Genomic DNA, 20719 nt, shown 5'->3' with positions numbered 1-20719 from the left:
CTTTTCTTTAGTGCACCAGCGATTTAGGCTTGCTAGCAATTTCTGTATCCCCTTATAATTGACCCCTGCATTGTAATGTAATGTCTTCGAAAGGTGTAAATAACAAAGAAGAAAAACACGAAAAGCAAGATTGAATTAATCATACTTTTTTGACTGTTTGGATATTTCTTTAGTTTTTGTATAATTATTTATAATTGATAATTATGATAATATTAAAACAGTATATTATATATCGTTATTTTTCATTGCACGTTTCAGCCAGCAGCAATCATATGCTGAATACGAAAGTGCAAGTGAGCCCTTCGAGTGTGGTACAGTGGTTGGTTCTGCTCGCTCCTTGGCAGGTGAACGAGCGTAAAAAAAGAAGGTTTTATTATGGTTCTTGAGGCAGCTGTATAATCTTTTTTTATTCCATCTGTAGTGCTGGACGTATTATAAAAACAATTTGTCTGGAATTTTTTCTTTCCCTTGTCGGTCGAGAAAGAACAGATATGAATGAGCGAGAGCAAGAGAGCCGATTGTGCTGCGGTAGATGATGCATCATTTGTGTGCGTGACGGAAAGCAATAGTTAAGCGGCATAATATGGAAAAATGCCAGAAAGCAGGCTGGGATCAGTGCAAGAGTGCAGTAGAATAATGAAGCGTACAGCAGCACATCTTTTTGTGCGTTTTATGTGGCGAGGCCACATTTCATGTAAAAGGAGACACGTTAATTTCCTAACCATACCCGTGGACAGAATGAAATATGATTGAGTGTCTGAAATATTTATTTGCTTTTCTTGTATGCGCATGCGCAAGGCATCACGGATACAAAAAGGTGATATGCTATGCTTCAAATGTCAATTTTCTCTGTTGTACGGTGTCCGGGTGGGGGGTTGTTTTCGTTTGTTGTTTGTCAACCATTGAGGTGCCGAACGCTGCTTGTAGGTCCTGCTGCTTACGAATCAGCAACCAGCGTCTGTGACGTCTTAGATGCGAGGACGATTTTCGTCTGCGCGTTATCGACTTATTTTACACATTTCGCTGTGTGGCATAAAAATAAAAGAGCGAACATTTTATTTTATTTAATAACATTGCTGAACACTGCGCATGTCTCAAAAATACCTTGACTTATATTAATAGCTTTGGAGTCGACCAACACTAGAAGAAAATTAATTAAAAATGTCCAATTCAATTATGCTTTGCTAGGTATCTGTGTAACGATATTTTCTTTCTTATTCGTGCTTAACCCAGCCGTGTGCCCAAAACATTGGTTATTGTTCCTGAGGGAGGGGGAACCGTGTCAACCGTGCGTAGTGATTGAGATAAATTTACAAATAATGATCGGCGCGCTGGTATCCTCGTTCGTTCTCAGGCATTTCAAGCCACCTGCGTCCTACCGTGTTAGAGCCCTTTTATAAGCGCTGTGTAAACGGCAGGTGATAGTGTATGGTGTAGTGCAAAGCTATGGAAAGCTGTTGAAATTGTATATGCTTGCGTAGTTGCTCCTCACACCAATACATTGAACGGACCGTATGAGCACTATTCCGTGCCATGTGTGTATGCTATGCCGCGGCAATAATTCGACGTCAACGAGGGTGGGTGGGGACCGGAGTTCCTCAATGTTTGAAAGTTTGGAGTTTTTTTTGTGTTTGCTTTAAGTTCTTTGTATGTGTAGGACCGGCGAACTCGTTTGTAGTTTAGCTTGCGAGATTTTCTTTTGTTATTGGGAGATCTTTTTGTCATTCCTTTTATTGTTCTATTAAATGGCGTTTAAACTTTAACGTGTTTGCAACAACTGTGTAGCAGGACAAAACCACCGACAAACCTGACATGTTCGAACCTAGCATCAGTTTCATTCTGTGCCAACAGAAATGAAAATAGCTGTGGGTTGGATCCAGAAGCTGGATTGTAATAATCATGACAAAAGATGTAAAGGTTGACCGTGTAGTGTTGGTCGTCTATTTTCTCGCTCTCGAGCAGTTCAAATTATTGGTTTTATGCAAAAAATAAATATTGTTTGATTGTTTTCAGTGCACGTCAGTCTTTGCACGCCAAAGAGAACGATTGAGAACACTGGAAAGCTGAAGGGATTGAATCAAACGCTTACAGTGTCTGCACGTCCTGATTTATTGGATGCAGCAACCTGATGGCGTTATTTTTCAAAAATATACCAGAAATATTGCTTTCGGATAGGTTGAATCGTATATTTTCACAACACGCAGCACACCACCTCGTGAACCTCGTATACCGTTGGCATTTTTAGATTGTTTAGTTAGGTTTCGTTTAGCAGCTTGCAGCTTACGATGGTCACAGTACTCTTTCACCCTTACAATCTCATTTCTGTTTTTGCCTCCCTACACTCCTCGTAAAAGGATGTAAACGACACAGCACGACTTCTTCGAACAGAGCAAGGACATGTGAATATGACGCTACCAGACTTTCGCCGATGAAAAACGTGGTGTAATTCCATAAAAATTTCTACGAAGATAATGATTACGCGTTCATTTTAACTTTGTTCCTTAAGCCGTCCCTGTTTGCTTGTGCCTTACGATTTTCATTTCAGCAGCGAATACTTTGCGTTTACTTAACAGCGCAAAGTATTGTAGAATCGAAAAAACACCTCAAAGCACAATAAATCAAATCTCCTATATATCCTCCTATAAAAGCCCTATTCAGAACTGTATGATTCCATCCACAGTGTGTTCCTTGCTTGAGCAGAAGAACTGAAATCTATGCTTCTTCTTCTTCTTCTTTTGGCGCTACAACCGCTGGGCAGTCTTGGCCTGGCACCAGAGACTATGTTAATCTCTGATGCTCTCCTGTAACTTTTAATTTTTTACGGACGGGATTGTTAGCCCCGCGCCAACCCCCCTGTCACGCCGGTATCGGGAATCGAAACCATGGCCGGTTGAGTTACAACCGATCCCGGGATTCGAACCACGGCCAGCTGCGCTGACAGCGAAGAGCGTTACCGACTGCTCTATCAGCGGGGGTGAAATCTATGCTTACAATAGAAAAAAGTGGTTTTCTATATTTGGCTAGGTCTGCAAGCATACAAAATCTGATGACGGCGCTGCCTTGGCTTGGTTGCTTTTCTGCCACCATGTTCTTGTGTTTGCGCAAGATCTAATTTGGCATGATTAGGGTTTTATGTACAAGAACTGTTGTTTTTATTATTGAAGGACTTGAGCGCAAAGTTTCGTTGACGTCTTTCCCGGAAGCGATGGTTACGAATGTTTTCTCTATTTCTCATCAAAAAGTTGGCTTAAATGGGTTTCCATGATCTCTTTACCCCGTTCCCTTTCCTTCTTAGATAACGCGCTAGGTTCCTGAGAAACGGCACCCGTGTAAACATCACTGCGCCGTCGCAATGCAATTTCAACCGATCATAATGTTTCAATTCCAATGATATTTGGAGTATCATCCCTCGCTCTCTCTTCCGCACACTGTGGTTCAGCAGCATACATGGGAACGTATGCCCCTCTTCATGTACATTTTTAGAAGCACCATTCGCCTTCTCTCTAACGAGTTCTTCTCAGCGTTGGTCTGGGGCACCACTTTATCAGCTTCATAAAAAGCGAACGGCCTTCTAGTGGCAGCATTGGTGACGGTATGTGTATCCTTCGCCAAATCGAAGTGCATATCGTCGTCATATACACATCGAAACAGAGATTTTTCTAATAACCCTGCTGTTGGTGTACGTCACATCTCGTGTACTGCGAAAGGATGATATTGCACAGTGCAATGGCGATGTGCACCACTACACAGACACGACGTGCTTACAACTTGAAAAGGAATCGACCGAAACAAAACACAACACAGTAAAGAACCCAAAAAGCAGAGTCATCTGTGTAGGGGAACCATCACCGTACTCGCGTTAGAGAGAAAGAGAGACCAACCTCATAATCGTCGACATGAAAAGCCCAGTGTGCTGCGGCGTCCGGTCGTCGCCGACATCGCCGATGGGTAATTTTCGGTTATTTTATTGAACAACGGAACAAAAAAAGAAAACGACTACCTCGGATCAACAGGGATTAATAATTAAAACTCCGCTATCAAACTATAAACGATGATGCCTTATAGTATCTTGAATGAATCCAGACAAGTAGGATACCAGATGTAGAAATCTAATATATTAGGTAGTCTAAAAAGAAATCCATTATTTTCACGGTAGATGCCTTCAGTGATCGATATCTCGTGAAGTATCAATCGTACAGTTTCAAGTTTGGGCTCGTTTTAAAGCTGATACTTTACACTTAAAAAAATGCTTTCACTGTTTATTGTTTGTTCTATTCGTTTGTGAGTTACAGGGTGTTAACAATGGAAGTCACCATAGAGAAAATAAGGTACATTTTACCATTTTTCTTCGAAAAAGGCGAAAATTCAAGCTAGGCGGCTGAAATTTTGCTTGTTGTTTATGGTACCGATACTGTAACAGCTAGTTGCGATAAATTTTGGTTTCGTTGATCCGTTTCAGTTATTTTCGATGTTAAAGATGCTCCTTGCACAGGCAGACACGTCATCGAAAATGTCGATAAAATCACAGAAATAATCAAAATTGATCAACATGTTAGTAATCAGAGCATCGGCCAGGAGCTAAAGAATAATCATCAGACAGTTTTAAGCCATTTGCGCAAAGCTGGATTCACAAAGATGCTCGATGTTTGGGCGCCACCTTATTTACACCAAAAAACATGATGGCTCGAATTTCCATCTGCGCAATTTTGGCCAAACGGAATGAAATCGAACCATTTCTTAAACGGATGGGTATTGAGGATGAGGAATGGGATACATACGACAATACAGTGTGGAAATGATCGTGGTCTAAGCGTGGTGAAGCAGCTTACAGGGTGGTCAAACCAGGACTTACGACCAGTAAGGTTCTACTGGGTTTATGGTGGGACTTGAGAGGAATCGTTTATTATGAGTTGCTTTCGTGTGGCCAAACACTAAATTCAGATCTCTACTGTCAATTATTGCACCGTTCGAAACTTGCAATTGACCAGAAACGACCAGAATCGGCCAACGAAAGGGGTTTTGTGTTCCACCAGGACAACGAAATGTCACACACGTCTTTAGGGACTCGCCAGAATGTCCGGGAGCTTGGTTGGAAAGTTTTAATGCATCCAACGTATAGACCGGACCTTGCACCAAGCGATTGACACCTTTTTCGCGCATTACAAAATTTCCTGAGTGGTGAAAACTTGAGATCAAAAAAGGATTGTGAAAATGGATTGCTCGAGTTTTTCGCCAATAACAACTAAGCCTTTTACAAGAGAGGCATTATGAAGGTATTTTTAAAAAGACAACAAATTTTCCAACAAAACGGTGCATATTTGACGAAAATCGGACAATTAAAAGTATCTTAAATAATGTTTTGAAGTACACGCAAAAATAATGGATTTCTTTTTAGACTACCTAATATTTCTTATTTTTTATTTTTGTGATCGGGAAGACTTGTATTATGCTTCTGAATGAGTTGAGTGTTAAAGATGAACTAACTGGAGTAATCTCCGATTGTGCGGAGAAAACCTTGTCAATGAAAACTTGACGATTTTTTTTAAAACACTACTCGACTGCTCGAATTCGTATTATGACGAGGTCGCTACACAGACAATATAATACCACAGCTTCAAATATTGCAGAAATCGCTCTGGTGTCTTACGATATAATTCACGCACAACTGTTTATACTAGTGAGAGGATACGAGAGTCACATCTGCCTGCCCACGTAGATCGCAACGTATGAGCAACGTAAGGAGCATATGTGCTTTATTGTTCGGGGCATGCAGTAAAGTTCATTATTTTTTCACCACAACGTGTTTTTTGTGGTTGTACGATTTTGAAGTCGTAAATGTGTTCTGTAAACAATCATCAAACCCATTTTAATTCAAATTCAAATTCTTCAATCTTTGAGTTTGTGGTTCCGAACTAATTGTTTAAACTAACCGGCGGTGTTTACTTGGTGCAAGTTACTCACTCTGGCTCAGATGATGCTTGGAACATACTACGTTTTACTTGCTTGTGTGCTACACACTGTATATTACTTGTTCTTTACGTACTATTTATGATTCAAGATATTTAGCGTTTCCTTATAATATGCTTACATTTGTTAAATAATTTTTTAAATCTTTTTCACTTTTTATAATTTCTATAGATTCGAAGATTGCGACTGTAGATACGACGTCGACGACGGCTGTTGAAAAGATGGTGATGAAAGGAAGTGCGACATGAAGTATTAATATTTTGTGCCGCGCAGTGCTGTTACTGCCAAAACATACGACACCGATTACAGAGAGGCCATCATTGTATAAAAACGTCCAACGGGCGACGGTGTCCTTCGTGGCTTATTTCGGTAGTAATACATTATACCCCACTTGAAGCAACACTAGAATGTTTTGCTGCAGCAGATTTCCAACTAAATCATCGAATTGTAGCAAAAGTAGTAGCACGACGGCCAAATCCCATGGCCCGTACCATCAACCGTATTCGTTGTTGGACATAACCGCTCGGATTGTTGCACAAAATGAGCCATTCCAGAAGATCGAGGAACGGTACGACCGCATACCAGAGCCGGTTCAGAGGCGTATCGTGTTCTGGTCCTTTCCACGCAACGAAAAGGACATTTGCATGTACAGTTCCTTGTCGAGGTGAGTTTAATATTTGCAAATGGTTAGAGTAAACAACAGCACAATATAGCCTTCATGCTGCCCGATAAACATCATTATCTGATCAAAGAATATCAAGCATTTATTTAGCAATTGCAACACTTTACGGCTCTTTTTCATTATGTTTACTCCAATAGGGTATCATCAATTAATTCGGTGGAGTCGCAAAGTCTTAGTTTTTGCACTGGACTTAAGCTGGTTGAAACCGGTTGCGTGGAGAGTGTCCTTCAGGTTGGCTTCCATCTGAGTGGAATTGTATGGTCACATCCACCAAGTCCAAATGAACGGCAGGTTAATGGCAATAACATCGCCAACAACAACAGTCTAGTGTCGTCTTCCGGAAACCACAATAATGAAGCCAGCTTTCCAGTGCCGACGGCGAATCCAAATCATTACAACAACAATTACCATCATAATCCTAACCATCACCAGCAACAACACCAGCAGATTCCACACAATCATCACGCCCAACCGCCACCACCACCAGCATTGTCGCCACCACCTGGCCCACCGATCGGTCGTCCGATCGGTCTGGGACAACCACAGCTGGGAGGCTTGGCGGTAGCGGCCGCAGGAGCACCAGCGAATGGAGTGCCGCAACCTCCACCCGGGGCACATTTAGCACATGTTATTGCACCGCACCCGATGGCACAACAGTTGCCTCTCGTTGTACACCAGTATGGCAATGGTGCTGCCAATTTGGATCATCGAGATGCGTTCAATCTTTCTCTGGCAGGCCAAGGGCAAGGTGCAGGAGGTGGTAATGTTGGGTTCGATGAGAACAAAAAGTTCAAAGTTTCCGTTAGCTTCGATCGGTAAGCATTGAAGATTCGGTAAAGTTGTATGTCTTTCCACTTATTTTTTTTACGTTTTACCATCTCACGCGCCTAGATGTAAGATAACGTCCGTAACCTGTAGCTGCGATACGAAGGACATATTCTGGTGTCATCACGTCGTAGCCCTCGCGCTCTATCGTATACGAAATGCGGACACGGTAAAGTTGCGCGTACCGATTTCAGAGACGCTGCTGCAGATGAACCGACAGCAGCTGCAAAAGTTTATTCAATACCTGATAGCGGAACATCACACGGAGGTTCTACCGACGGCTCAGCGGTTGGCGGATGAAATTCTCCAGCAGCGATCGGAGATTAATTCGATATGCGGTGCACCAGATCCGACCGCCGGCGCTTCTAAGGACGATGATCACTCGTGGCATTTGGATGAGACGCAGGTTTGCGAGGCGGTGAAAACCTACCTTGGTCAGGGTAGCTACTACTATAGCAGCAAACACCTCAACTCATTGTTTGGAAAGGTGCGCGAGATGTTACGAGCGCAAGACTCGAACGGGGCTCGAATGCTAACGCTCATCACGGAGCAGTTTCTCAGTGATCCGAGGTTGGTGTTGTGGAAGAATCACGGTACACCTATGACGGATAAGTGTCGCCAGCTTTGGGATCAGCTGGGTGCGCTTTGGGTATGCATCGTGCTGAACCCGAAGTCGACACACACCGAACGACTACACTGGAAGATGCTGCTAGAAAAGTGGTCCAAGAATGAAGTGTGTCCTCAGGAAGATCCTGATCTTCGCACTACGCCATCAAGCCGAGAAAGCGTTCGTGATCGTTCAAATCGTGAAAGGGAACGCGATAGGAATCGTTTTTTTCGTGAAAATAATCTTCGCAACATGATGTATTATAACCATAACCATCACCACTACCAACAGCAACAGCAGCATCAGTTACAAAATAATAATCAGCCGAATGATGCCGGAGTTCATAATATGCATCGCAATCATGCCCACATTCACCATCGCTATGGCGCGATGAATAATCGTGGTAGTGGCCGTGTAGCGGATGGCAATCGGGATGCGAATCATCACGGCGGGAATGATCAATACGATAGTTCCGAGACTGACTCAGACTCCGAAGAGGAGATGGACGAAGCCAATGAGGAAGAAGGGGAAGAGGGTGTCGATGCTGGGGTAGAGGAGGACGGTAATGGCAACGACGATGACGGTGGTGCACACGAAGTAGAAGACCCACACGGCGATCGGCGAGGGATCGCGCTTGAAGATGTCGATCAGGTGCACAATATTCTTCAGGACATAAACTTTTCCGATGCGGCTGGAGTAGTGGGTGATGTTCGACGAAAGAGACCTAACCGGGACGAAGAGAGTAGCGAAGTACGTAATTTTATGAACCTCAACTTACTGAACGTTGCTGAAGATGATCGGTTACCGGTACTGATACCAGAAAACGATGATAGTTCGCGAGAATCGATGGACGTTGACGGGGTTGAAGATGCGTCGTTGCGTCCTGGGATTGCTAATGCTTCCGGCAGTGGTCAAGTCGTCGGTGGCGTGGCGTTGCTTGGTGCAAACGGTTCCGGTGGTCCGCAAGTGAACAGAACGGTAGGATTCTTCCAGAACCCGTGCATCTGCGGAGAGGATAAGTGCGAATGCAATCGGCCAGTGTTTTTAGACGATATTAAACCTAAGAAATTTTTCGACTGTGTTGCTGCTTCGGCTGCGGCTGCGGTATCCGTCGGAGCTACACCAAGTTTCGATGAGACCGAAGAAGCAAATCAAGATGGCGTCGATCTTTCTAAGGATGAGGAAGACGATTCTGGCCTTGCGGCGGCCGGTCGGGAAAGCCAGACGAACGAAACGAGAACACCGAAGCTTACCGAAGCGAGGGAAGAAGGGATCGATGGTATCCCAGAGTCTGAAACATCCTCCTCTTCGACGTCGTTGCTGATTGATGGCCTGTGCAATAATCAGAAAGTTCGTGAGACGAATTTCGTAACGCCCGGGCCCTCGGGACTGAATCGGCACCTTCATGATCCGACGGACAAGAAGGCGGTTGTTGATGACGATTGCGATGAGTGTGATATAAGCAAAGGAAAATCAGTGTGTAATAAGATGATCTTGGATGATGATTATGAAATGGCTGGACCGAGTGGAATGGCACGTGCATTTCATAATGAAATCAAGGATGACAAAGTCTTTCTAGCTAAAGATGATATTGGAGCGAATGACGCGAGGGAAATAGATGCTGCGTTGCTTGATTCAGAGGCTAGAGCTAGTTCAAGGCGCGCTAGCATGGAAGACGAACCAATTGTTCTGGTGAATGGTTCGGGAGCATCGGGATCTTCAGCAGCACCAACAGCAGGAGAAGTAGCAGAAGCCGGTAGTCGAGTGAAACCCGTGAACGTGGCTGACGGTAACCATGGACCTGTTGCGGGAAGACCGTGCAAGCGGTTAAAGCTGAACAATGGTTCGTGGGTTAGCAAAAGTGCGAACAAGACCCCAAGAACGATCTTTCACAAGGCGCTCGACGCCGTCAACATGACATGGGACAATGAGCACCTCAAGCGCATTCTCGAGTCGGATAGCTACCGTTTGTCGAGCCGCAATTCGGTGCAAATCGCTGGTTCTAGTAAAATCCCTACCACGAACCATCCGTGTGCCAAGTCCAACTTCAACAATGACGGCCAGCCACTATGGCATGAGAAGATATCCATGACTGCAGCTCGGATCGATTCTTTGCGTTCTCATGGCCACATGGAAGCCGCCTTAAGACTTTCGGTGAGTGTGGTTCGAACAATGCGTGAAATTCAACGAGAAGCTCAAGCCCTTTGGCTACGTAACAAGCCTAAACTTCCTCAACAGCCCCAACTACCACAAGCACACCAAGAAACTGGTTCTGCTGGAAGTTCCACTAGTTCACAGACGTCGCGTTGTAATTGTTCGCTTCCATCGAAACCGTTGCTTTCGTTTAATGAGCAGCAGTCAGGATGTAGAAAGGAGTCACTAACTTGTAGCAGTAGCAAAAGTTCTAGCCACAATATTCCCATGAACTTCCTACAAACACTGCCTTCTTCTTCAGTGGCTGGCGGTGCACTAAATTCTGGCACGATGCAACAGCAGCAGCAGCCCATATTTCACCAACGCCCTCAGCACCAACATCTTCACAACCAGCCGCCGCCACAACCGTCGACTTCGTCAGGTATAAGACCAGGTTGTCAGTGTCAAACTCATCGCCACACACCGATGTTTCCACCTGCACTTCCCCCACCACCTCCACCAACATCTGCAATGTTGTCAGAGCATATGCCAGTACCGATGAAGAAAGATTGTTCTAAGTGTTTGCAAATCAAATGCTACTATGAATCGGTTGGCTCTAATTCCTCAAAGCATAATGCTGGTTCTGTGCAAGCCGTAATAGTAGGTTGCAGTAGCACTGGAGGCCTCAATGGACATCATGCACAACCAAATCAAACACTAGCGCCACCATTGCAGGGGGGAGGTGTGCAACGTATTCATCGTTCGTCTGGAATTATTTGTAACTCGTCGAAATGTAACTCATACGTTACCATGCCGCTTCCGCAAACAACGGAAGTGTACCGCAAAATGCAACATTGCTCATCGCAGCCTGGAAGCAGTCATCACCATCAACATCATCACCAGCAGACACCACCACCACAACAACCACATTCTAGTCGTGATTTCCGATATGTGAAATTTTCGGGAGCACCTCCACCGTCGCATCACCATCACCATCCGCAACAACAGCAACCACAGCAACCACAGCAAACACATCATCTCCATCACAATCATAATCAACAACAGGGGCCGCAAATGATTGTTCCCGTAAGCGTTCGTCATTCTCATCCGCCGACGAGCGGAGCTCAACCAATACCGTCAATATCTCGTGGTTCATCGAGTTCATCGGCTACAGGTTCTAAATTCTCCACTACCACCACCACAGCCGTAGCTGCTTCTGTTTCTGGTGGTTCGTCGACATCGTCTATACATATATCTACGACTAGTTCAGGACCATCAATATCAACATCGTCTACTACATCATCAGGATCATCAATACCTGCATCGTTTTCGCTGTCTTCGTCGTCGTCGTCGAATTCTTCCAGCAGCTCCTCTGCATCGTCGGTGCCTTCCAGCAGCTCCTCGTCTTCGTCTTCGTTAGCACCATCATCGTCAGCCTCTGCTGTATCTTTTCCAGCAAAGTGTAATTGTCCTATACACAAAGACGACGCTTTACAACCAATTCCCGTCGTCGCCCCCGTGTACCATTCGCTGGAAACAAGATCAACACCGATGGGCACCAGTGTATCATGCTGTATAAAACCGATCTGTTGCTCTCTGGCAATGTCCCATCATCCTTCGCACCATAACTTTGCACCGCAACCCCGTCCGCCATCTCCGTGTAGTGGTCCTTCTCAGGCTTTCCAAGTGGCTGCTCTGGGAAAGTGTAATGGATGCTCCGCGCACAGTTCGTCGTCGTCGGCAACCATGTATAGTTTAGGATTTTATGCAAATGTCGCCGGATCGTCCAGCTCATCATCCTCTTCTGCAGTCCACCCAGCGTCAGGTCACCAGCACCAACACCAAACGCTCCCACCTGGTAACCCTGGCTCCTCATCTTCAAAATCTTTTGATCGGGTAATGGCTGGTTCGTTCAGTGGTAACGATTCCGATTTGTCAGCACATCATCACAGAGACGACTGTCCTTTGACGCAAGCCAAAGGAAAACCGCATTCTTCTAGTAACAGTAACGCCAGTGATGGTAATAGCAGCAACGGTAGCTCCACACACAATCGTACTGCATCGAATGATGGCACTGCCACTGCGACGGGTTGTTTGACGGTTTCGCTGGATCCTATTAAGATAAACCGAAAGGCAAACTGTCTTGCAAAGTGTATAGACTGTAGCGTCGGATGTGAAGTGGAATTCCCACTAGATGCGATCGCATGCATTTTTGACTGTCTAACGGAGGCATCTCTAATGTCAGAGGCGATGACGATGCAAATGAACGAAGTAAACCGCATGGCGTTCGACGCTGCAGGCGGGGCTGCTGGAATAGCGGGGGGAGGAAATGGTAATTTAGCTGCACCTGAAGACATCAACATAATAACACCAAAGTATCGGCACCATCCGATCGCTGATTCTGTCGATCGCAATGAAACCTATCTCACGCTTGCCTTTGAGGCAGCCATTCTGGCGCTTAGCAAACAGCGCATCATGCCGCACGGTCTTTATGCGCAACATGTGATCTGCAAGCAGCAAGACCAGCTGATCCAACGGCTGCGCAGTATTGATTTGGATGCTGTGCTGGTCGGCGTATTACGCAAGCTCAGTCTACAGCTGCTTGATGCAGGCCCGACCAGTGGACTCGGTGAAATGATACACCCCGAGTCGGTGCCTATGCATACTTTGGCACGATTTCTGTTTGCTTCGCTGCTTAATCAACATTCGGACCTAGCATTTGACATTGGTTTACGGGCGATGCGCTTTCCGATACTGGAGAACATAAACGAAGGATCGGTGAATGGAATTGAGCTTCAGCACAACAACTTTATGCACTCTCCGTACCCGCGCTGGTGGACACTCGGTCATCTGGAAACACAGCAATGCTCCCTTAGTTCGACGATGCTAAGTGCGGCGAAAGGTGATACCAAACGACTTTCGGCTGTGCTGCAAAATGCACGTCGCAACATTCATAGCAGCTCTCATCTGTTCAAGGTAAGGGTTGCGTACTAAATTTCGTGCTCTTAGTTGTTGCATTATGCATTCATGTATTTTTGAACTGCATCATTTATTCATTTATTTAGCAAGTAGTTACAGATATCAATCGTTTTTTGCAAATCTGAAACCAATTACAATTGAAACCAAGTATGTAACAAAATATTAGGACTCTGAATTAATTCATGCGGATTTTATTCGACAATCGTACCCTAGCTACATTAACAAAACATACTGTGATGAAAGTATTGTCCGTCGTCAGATACTACTTTCTCCCATCTTTTAGGTAATGCCCGGATTCAGGGTTGATAGAACTCCCCGTCTTTAAAAGTGATCCAATCAGAGATCTATTTTTCAACACTTTCATAAGAAGTGGATCGTTGTCGTGCTCCCAAATCGTTACTCATGCAACGGAAAAAGTAATGGTCCGAAAGAGAAATATCTGGGTTGGGATGGGACAGTTCCATTCGACATTTTCGAGATGGGTTTTGATCGGTTTTGCGCAGCGCTTTTGATCGGGTGCAAGCAGTAACTCGCAAATTCCGTTTTCTTGTTTTTAATATATTTTTTTTTATCATTCCCCCATGACATTCAAGTGTTTGCCGTGTGGTCAACTCCTAACAAGCTCTGCAAGCCCTTTTTGCGTCTGACATGCATTCTGATCAAGCATTGCTGCCAATTCTTATTTGTAAGGCTGGGGAAAAAGTAATGGATTATTCCATCCATTATGCGTGTACTTCAAAGCTTTATTTAAGATTCCTTGAATTGTCCGATTTGCGTCCGAATATGCTACGTTTTGTTGGAATATGTGTTGCCTTTTTCAAGGTAGCCTTTGCCAGGTTTAAAGAAGGTAGCCAGGTTTGCCTTTTTTCACAATGCTTTCTTGATCTCAATTTTTCATCATTCAAGAAACTTTGTAATGCGCGAAAAAGGTGTCAATCGCTTGGTGTGCAAGGTCCAAATTATACGTTGGATGCATTAAAACTTCTCAATCAAGATTTTGTCTTCAAACGGGTTTCAAACATTCTCCCGTACGTTTGCCCTTCCCCAAGACTTCCACCTGCAGAATGTGGTTCAATTTGCTCGAAAACAACCCGAATTATGCTGAATTTCATGTTACGTTTGTATGGGAGCCTACCTTCCCCGGGGGTGGTCAAAAATTTCTTTTTCACGCAAATTCCCAAAATTTCACGCAAATTGGTTCAGGCAGACAAACGCTCATTTTTATATATGTAGAACCTTTCGCCATCCTGCGACATTGACTTCATCAAAAAATGGCGAAACCCCTTGTTCTAGAGGAAGAGGTTTGGCGAAGAGGATTGACGTTTGGCCACGTGTGTTCCGAAGGGACAATGGAGAAGCCATTCCAATAGGGAGCTGCTGTACGCATTGCATGATTGCATTGCATTAAATTTTAAACGGGAATAATTAGAATTTTGTTGACATCATATGTTGTGTTAGACAGAGCCTAAAATAATTATGAACGCTGAAAAAAATTTCGATTCAACCTTTCTCAGAATTATTTTATACATATGGTCTTCAATTCTTTTTCTAGCTTGCCCAGGATGCATTTCGCTTTGCTACTCCAGATAATGGCCAGCGAAGCCAAACACTGCTGGGAGTGGCCTTCGAGTTGGGTCTCCAGGTTATGCGTATGACTCTCACCTGCCTTAATTGGCGACGTCGTGAAATGGTTCGATGGTTGGTCACTTGTGCTTCACACGTCGGTATCGACGCCCTTCTTTCGATTATGCAAAATTGGTATGTGCTTACATTGGCGTTGCGGTGGCGATAGTGCTCTTTTTAAGTGGTTCGTTTCTTTTCCGGCAGGTACCATTTGTTCACGCCAACGGAAGCGACCGGGCCGGTTGCGACAACGATTATGTCACACTCTACAATCATGAGACTGAATCTCAATTTCCGGCAGCAAGATGAGCTCTCAAATTGTGCACGAACGCTAGCTTTACAGTGCGCAACAAAAGATCCGCCGAACTGTGCGCTGAATGCTCTGACGTTATGCGAAAATGATGCTATGGCCTTTGAAACGGCTTACCATATTGTCATCGATGCAGCCACTCACATTATGACATCTAGTCAGCTCTTTACCATCGCAAGGTAGGTTTACAATTATTTATTACTTTTATAACACAACATCGGATCTATGGAGATGTCAATAGTTTTTTGTTTATCTGACATTGTCTTTATGATTTTAGATATATGGAACATCGTGGATATCCTGCACGGGCTTACAATTTGGCAATGTTAGCTATGAAGAACGTGCAGCTAGCATACAACCAGGATACGCACCCGGCTATAAATGACATCCATTGGGCATGTGCGTTGTCACATTCACTCGGTAAAGCGGAATTATCTAAAATGATTCCGTTGGTGATTAAAAACGTACAATGCGCCACTGTGTTATCGGACATCTTGCGAAGATGTAGTGTTCCGACACCTGGTTTGCACAACTTTGGGGCTCATGGTCGCGGTAAGTTTACGCTATTATGTTGGATTATGCATTTGTTTATAAACAAAACGTGAACTGCACGGTGTAACGGTGTTTTTTACGGGTGGTTGTTGGCCCCGCGCCAGCCAACCCCCATGTCACGCCGGTATCGGGAATCGAATCCATGGCCAGCGGTGTGACAACCGGTCTCGGGATTCGAACCGCTGGGCCTCCTAATAGTTAACGCGTAGTTAACGCAATAGCTAATACGCGGGCAATGTTATTTCAACATATTATTAAAACGAAGACAGAGTTCAGTTCCGCTATATTTTCCTTCTACGCATAAATTTTTCTTGACACAACGATATATAATAAATACGGTCCGGTCCGTTCTTCTAAAAAAAACCGACAGCTAATTTCACATAACATAATAAATACCCCACAAATTTCACATTTCGCATAAAACACTATGCATGGGTCGTGATAGTGCATGTTTCATGGAAAACGTCACGTTCTTACAAATTTTTAAATTTTATCACCAATATCGGTTCTACTTTTTCTACTAATGAATTTAAGATAACTATTTATGTGTTTTATTCCAAAATTTTATAAATACAAAGCGAAAAGTGGTAGTAGTTGTGAAGAACGAAAAGTTTTTCGCTATTTTTCATTAACGAAAAATCAATTTTAGTTTTTTGTGTGTTAAATACTCTTCTTCTTTCAGGAAATAATTTGAGACAATGCATCAAGCTTAGTTACGATCGAGAACCACTTAATCAATTGCTGGAAGCAGCAGTTTCCGCTTATGTGAATACTACTCACTCACGGTAACTATCAGTCAATTACTAATCAAGGACTTAATATGAATTTCCAATTTGAAAATGTTGTATTTTATTATCTTTTCAGGTTGTCACACATCTCACCGCGTCATTACAGTGATTTTATTGATTTCCTTAGCAAAGCGCGCGACACCTTCATGTTGGCACGCGATGGACCAGCCCACTTTTCTCGTTTGATTGAAAACATAACGATTGCTTACAAGGGCAAAAAAAAACTCGTTCGACAGGTTCGACAACGTTTCCAGTTCGTTTAAAGTAGACATTTATGTCACGGTTCTTAGCTTATTACCTTATCTTACCCTACCGTACCATAGCTGCAACAATTTATAAGCCTATACGAAACAAAAAACACCGCTAACGTATGTTCCCACTACAAACATTATTTAAAAGCTCCGATTGTTCTCACCGTGCCCTCGCTGTTTGTATATTTATACATGCGTATACAAGCGTAGCTTTTCTTTTTCCAATAATATTTTATTTTGATGAAAATATGTCTGTTCTCATAGATAAGACGAATATTTAATTTCTAATTACTAGGTAGGGTAACAAATTTGATCAATCATTGTCGCGACTATCTTTGTCATAAAGTTCTATGAAGTCATATGCATTGGCTACTAAGTACTTTGGCTTAAAATGCATTAATTGATAAAAGCCGAAGTAGAACAAATTTCATGTGGAAAAGTTTAAAGTAAATCATGTGTATATATTGTAATTCAGAATTGCATCAACTGTCCACTTTCGTTTTGATGTTTATTGTTTAAATGTTACGTTCTATATTTCAATGTTGGTCTCTTATTTGATGCACAGATTATTATTGTTAGGATTTCACAGGCTTGAATTAATTTTCTTAGCATTCAAGTTCACTTCTCTTTCTTTTGGTTTGTTATGGGGCCTTGTTGTGGGTTGAACCAAAATGCCGAAATTAAAGTTTCCATCTGGGTCTAGCTAAGTACAACATGCCAATACACGTCTTTTACGACAAGGAATTGATCTCAGTAGCAGTCAGTTGTATTTAAGGTTTGTTTCTGTATTACCAGAGTTCTATGTTCCCACAACAGCGACGATTCTTTCACAATGTAAAAAGAAAATGCAAACTTAAAAAACGGATATACCAGCCCTTGGAAGTTTTCGACGATTACAGTTGCAAAGAGTATGCAAAGAGATAGTTAAATCCTATAAGAAGCTATAGACGTTATTTAGGAGACGATAAGATATGAAATGAGAAAGTGGGACTGTAAAATAATAAACTAAATAAATTAAAAGCATAGTGAACAAGTTCCCGACCGAATCGAAGCGAACGATAGAATTATCAAATGCCAAATAATACAAATTGAAAAAGAAACGTACTGATTTTAAGAAAGCAACCCGAACCATGCCACTGCGCATCGCATTGTAAACCAACAGCAAGACACTTTATAGAGAACCATATTTGTATTGTTAATCTCATGAATCTATTGCATTTCTTGAACGTGCCACATAATTCCCCAATGAGATACAAGCAAAACAAAGACAAACAAAAGAGAAAAGGTTGGATTTTACATAACATTTCTTTAATAATTAGCAGAGGACAGAATCGTTTTATTGATTGTTCGTTGAGCTCCTCATACTTTGTTGTGACACTTAATTTTATATATTTACTACCATCGGTATTTTCCATTATTTTTCACCTACCTCCATTCTCTTAGTGTGATTACGACAACCAGTTTTAGTTAAGCTTAGACATTAGGATAGCGAAATATTACAAAATGTGAGATTGCTCTCTAAATGAAATGAAAGAAAAGTTTGAACGAGGAAGTATACACTATGACACTAATCATTCTAGCAATGCCCCCGCTTTAATGAATACCCTGAAGTACATTTAAAAGCAAAGGAAAACTAAATAAATAAAACCATAGCAGTGTTAAACCATAGTATAGCTTATGGGACTACAGTAAAGTAAAACTGAGACTATTGCATTGATAGACGTAACTTATTCTGTGACTTTTGGTTAACGAAATACAAGAAAACAAACTGTGCATATATATTTTTATCAGTATTAGTATAACGATAAAACGAAAGGCATAAGGTATAGGAATACAAAACCATACTTTTTGGTTACTCGTAGCTTAAGCTGAAGAAAATATCAAACCTGCTTCTTCCATTTTTTTCTGTGCTTTTGGGATTACAAATTTTCTTTGGGCACAATGAAAGGTAAAATACAACACCGTAACACGAAAAACCATAAATACCAGAAAACGCCAAATTCGAATGCTCTTCCAATTTTTTATGTTATGCCCTTTCAAACGATTTTGCATACTGTAAAAAAATACATTGTTCTGAGATAAAGAGGCGGCATTACAGAAAAAGAGAACACACTGATGTTAAAGTTAACATCCTGCGTCACTGTGCCGAGTATGCACTGTTCGTTGAACAACACTCGTAGAAACATAATCACGAATATTGTTGCAATACGTGCATCATTCCTGCTGCTCCTTAGTTTTTCACGCGAATTTTCTTGGAATATAATACACCCGATTTCGGAGTCGCCCATACAGTTGGCCCAAATATTGTGTGTTAAACATTTACGTGGTGCCCATCAAGCACCTATTATATTATCATAAATTATATTAATGCTAATAGTAACAATATTGATTGTAATACAATGAGAAAACCTAACAAAAACGATCTTACTATTTGCAGTAGGTAAGAAAGATAGCTAAATTTAACATTTCTTACAATTCAAAACATAAACGCAGCATTGCCTCGTTCCTATAGTCGCTTTGCAGCATGGTGGCAGCATACGAGGAGGTGGTACTAGAGTCCTCTGTGCACCTCGCCGAAGACGGGATCTAGTTACGATGTTGAGAACGTAATAAAATCTCAGGACTGGTTATAAAAGATACATGAATAAGAAATTTAGGAACTCAAACCAATGTAGTAGAAATAGCTGCCCAGAGTGGTTTAGACACAAAGGAAGAAAGGAGGAACAAGCAGTGTTCATGCAAAATGGTAATTAACAATAAAATAAATTTAACATAAAATCAAATATAAAAAAATTGTACCACATTTAAATCAATTTAAAAATATGGCAAACATTGTCTTCTGACAAAAGAAATATTGGATTATCACATATCAATTAACGTAAGCATTTCAACTTGCTTCTTAAATTAAATTTAAGTTTGCTTGTAGTGTTGAGTTGATACACTTACAGGGTAAAGCAATGAAAGAGTATACAGCGGCTTACTTTATTCAGTATGAATCACCAAAATTACCGCGCTTTCACACTTCTTGCTTTCAAATATGAGCCCGATTTGCGCACGGAGAGTCGTATGCAACAAAGAAAGATTTCGCTTACGATGATTTATCAGAATGGGAATAGTCAGCGGGCCGCAGTGGAAAGCAACAGCTAGTCAGCGGGCCGCACCACATAAAGAAAATGTTTTTCCATAAAATTTTACACACCCTGATTTGGTTTGGATTGAAATCAATCGTATCGGTCTTTTCTGTGCCGGCAGCTGAACCGATAAGAACATTTTGTTGTGATTTATTGCGGACTATTTTGACTGGTATAATGTAATTATATACTCCGCGGGCGTGGCCGCGGGCCGCGAGTTTGAGACCACTAGCCTAAAGGCTCTCCTTCCCTACGCCTCGACCCCGTTGTAGAGAGCTGTAACATACTATGTTGTATACTGAGCTTTGACGTTCGATACCATAGGGCGCTGTTACGACCTCAATTTATTTTTGTCATAATGGTACACTCTTCATATGAACGTATATGAAGTTTCATTGAAATCGGTCTCTTAATTTTTTTTACAAGCCATTTAGTATCGACATTTCGCAGTATTTTTCACAACGGAAAAAATCAAGTATCTTGCAGCGATTGAATTTGTATTTTTGGGAGGTTTACAAGCAAAGGAAATTTAAGGGCGTATGTTGACAGAGTATAAGGACTCTTTACCTTTAATTAGGTGGTTAAAAGGGGGATTTCTGAGTTTAAACACGGCCTTCAAGACGATCCATGTCAAAAACCTAAAAAAACAGACACAACACCTGAAATCGTAAAAAAATACAGGATATCGTATTGGAAAATCGTCTAATCACTTAAAGAGAAATACACTGCTTTTCATAATGATAGCCTCACCCGTTTTTCCTGACTGAGGCTAAGATAAAACGCTGAACCTATTTTTCGTAGATGAGGAATCAATTAGTTTTGCAAAAGAAATAATATCCATTGTTTGATTTTCCGAAATAAAAATTATTTT

General features: G+C 42.3%; 1 protein-coding gene across 1 annotated transcript; it reads left to right on the top strand.

Moving 5' to 3' along the window:
* The first annotated feature begins 6374 nt into the window (after positions 1–6374).
* On the top strand, positions 6375–19469 carry LOC128275366 (uncharacterized). The gene is made up of 10 exons (XM_053013843.1): positions 6375–6631; positions 6787–7464; positions 7541–9013; positions 9056–11503; positions 11579–13190; positions 14746–14951; positions 15021–15305; positions 15404–15678; positions 16361–16463; positions 16543–19469. Exons 1-10 carry the CDS (start codon positions 6375–6377, stop codon positions 16727–16729), a joined length of 7524 nt encoding a protein of 2507 aa, XP_052869803.1. The 3' UTR covers positions 16730–19469.
* Positions 19470–20719: the final 1250 nt, after the last annotated feature.

The sequence above is a fragment of the Anopheles cruzii genome, chromosome 3, assembly GCF_943734635.1.
Source record: "Anopheles cruzii chromosome 3, idAnoCruzAS_RS32_06, whole genome shotgun sequence".
NCBI classification, from domain to species: Eukaryota; Metazoa; Arthropoda; class Insecta; order Diptera; family Culicidae; genus Anopheles; species Anopheles cruzii.
This window is presented reverse-complemented; position numbering and strand designations above follow the sequence as displayed.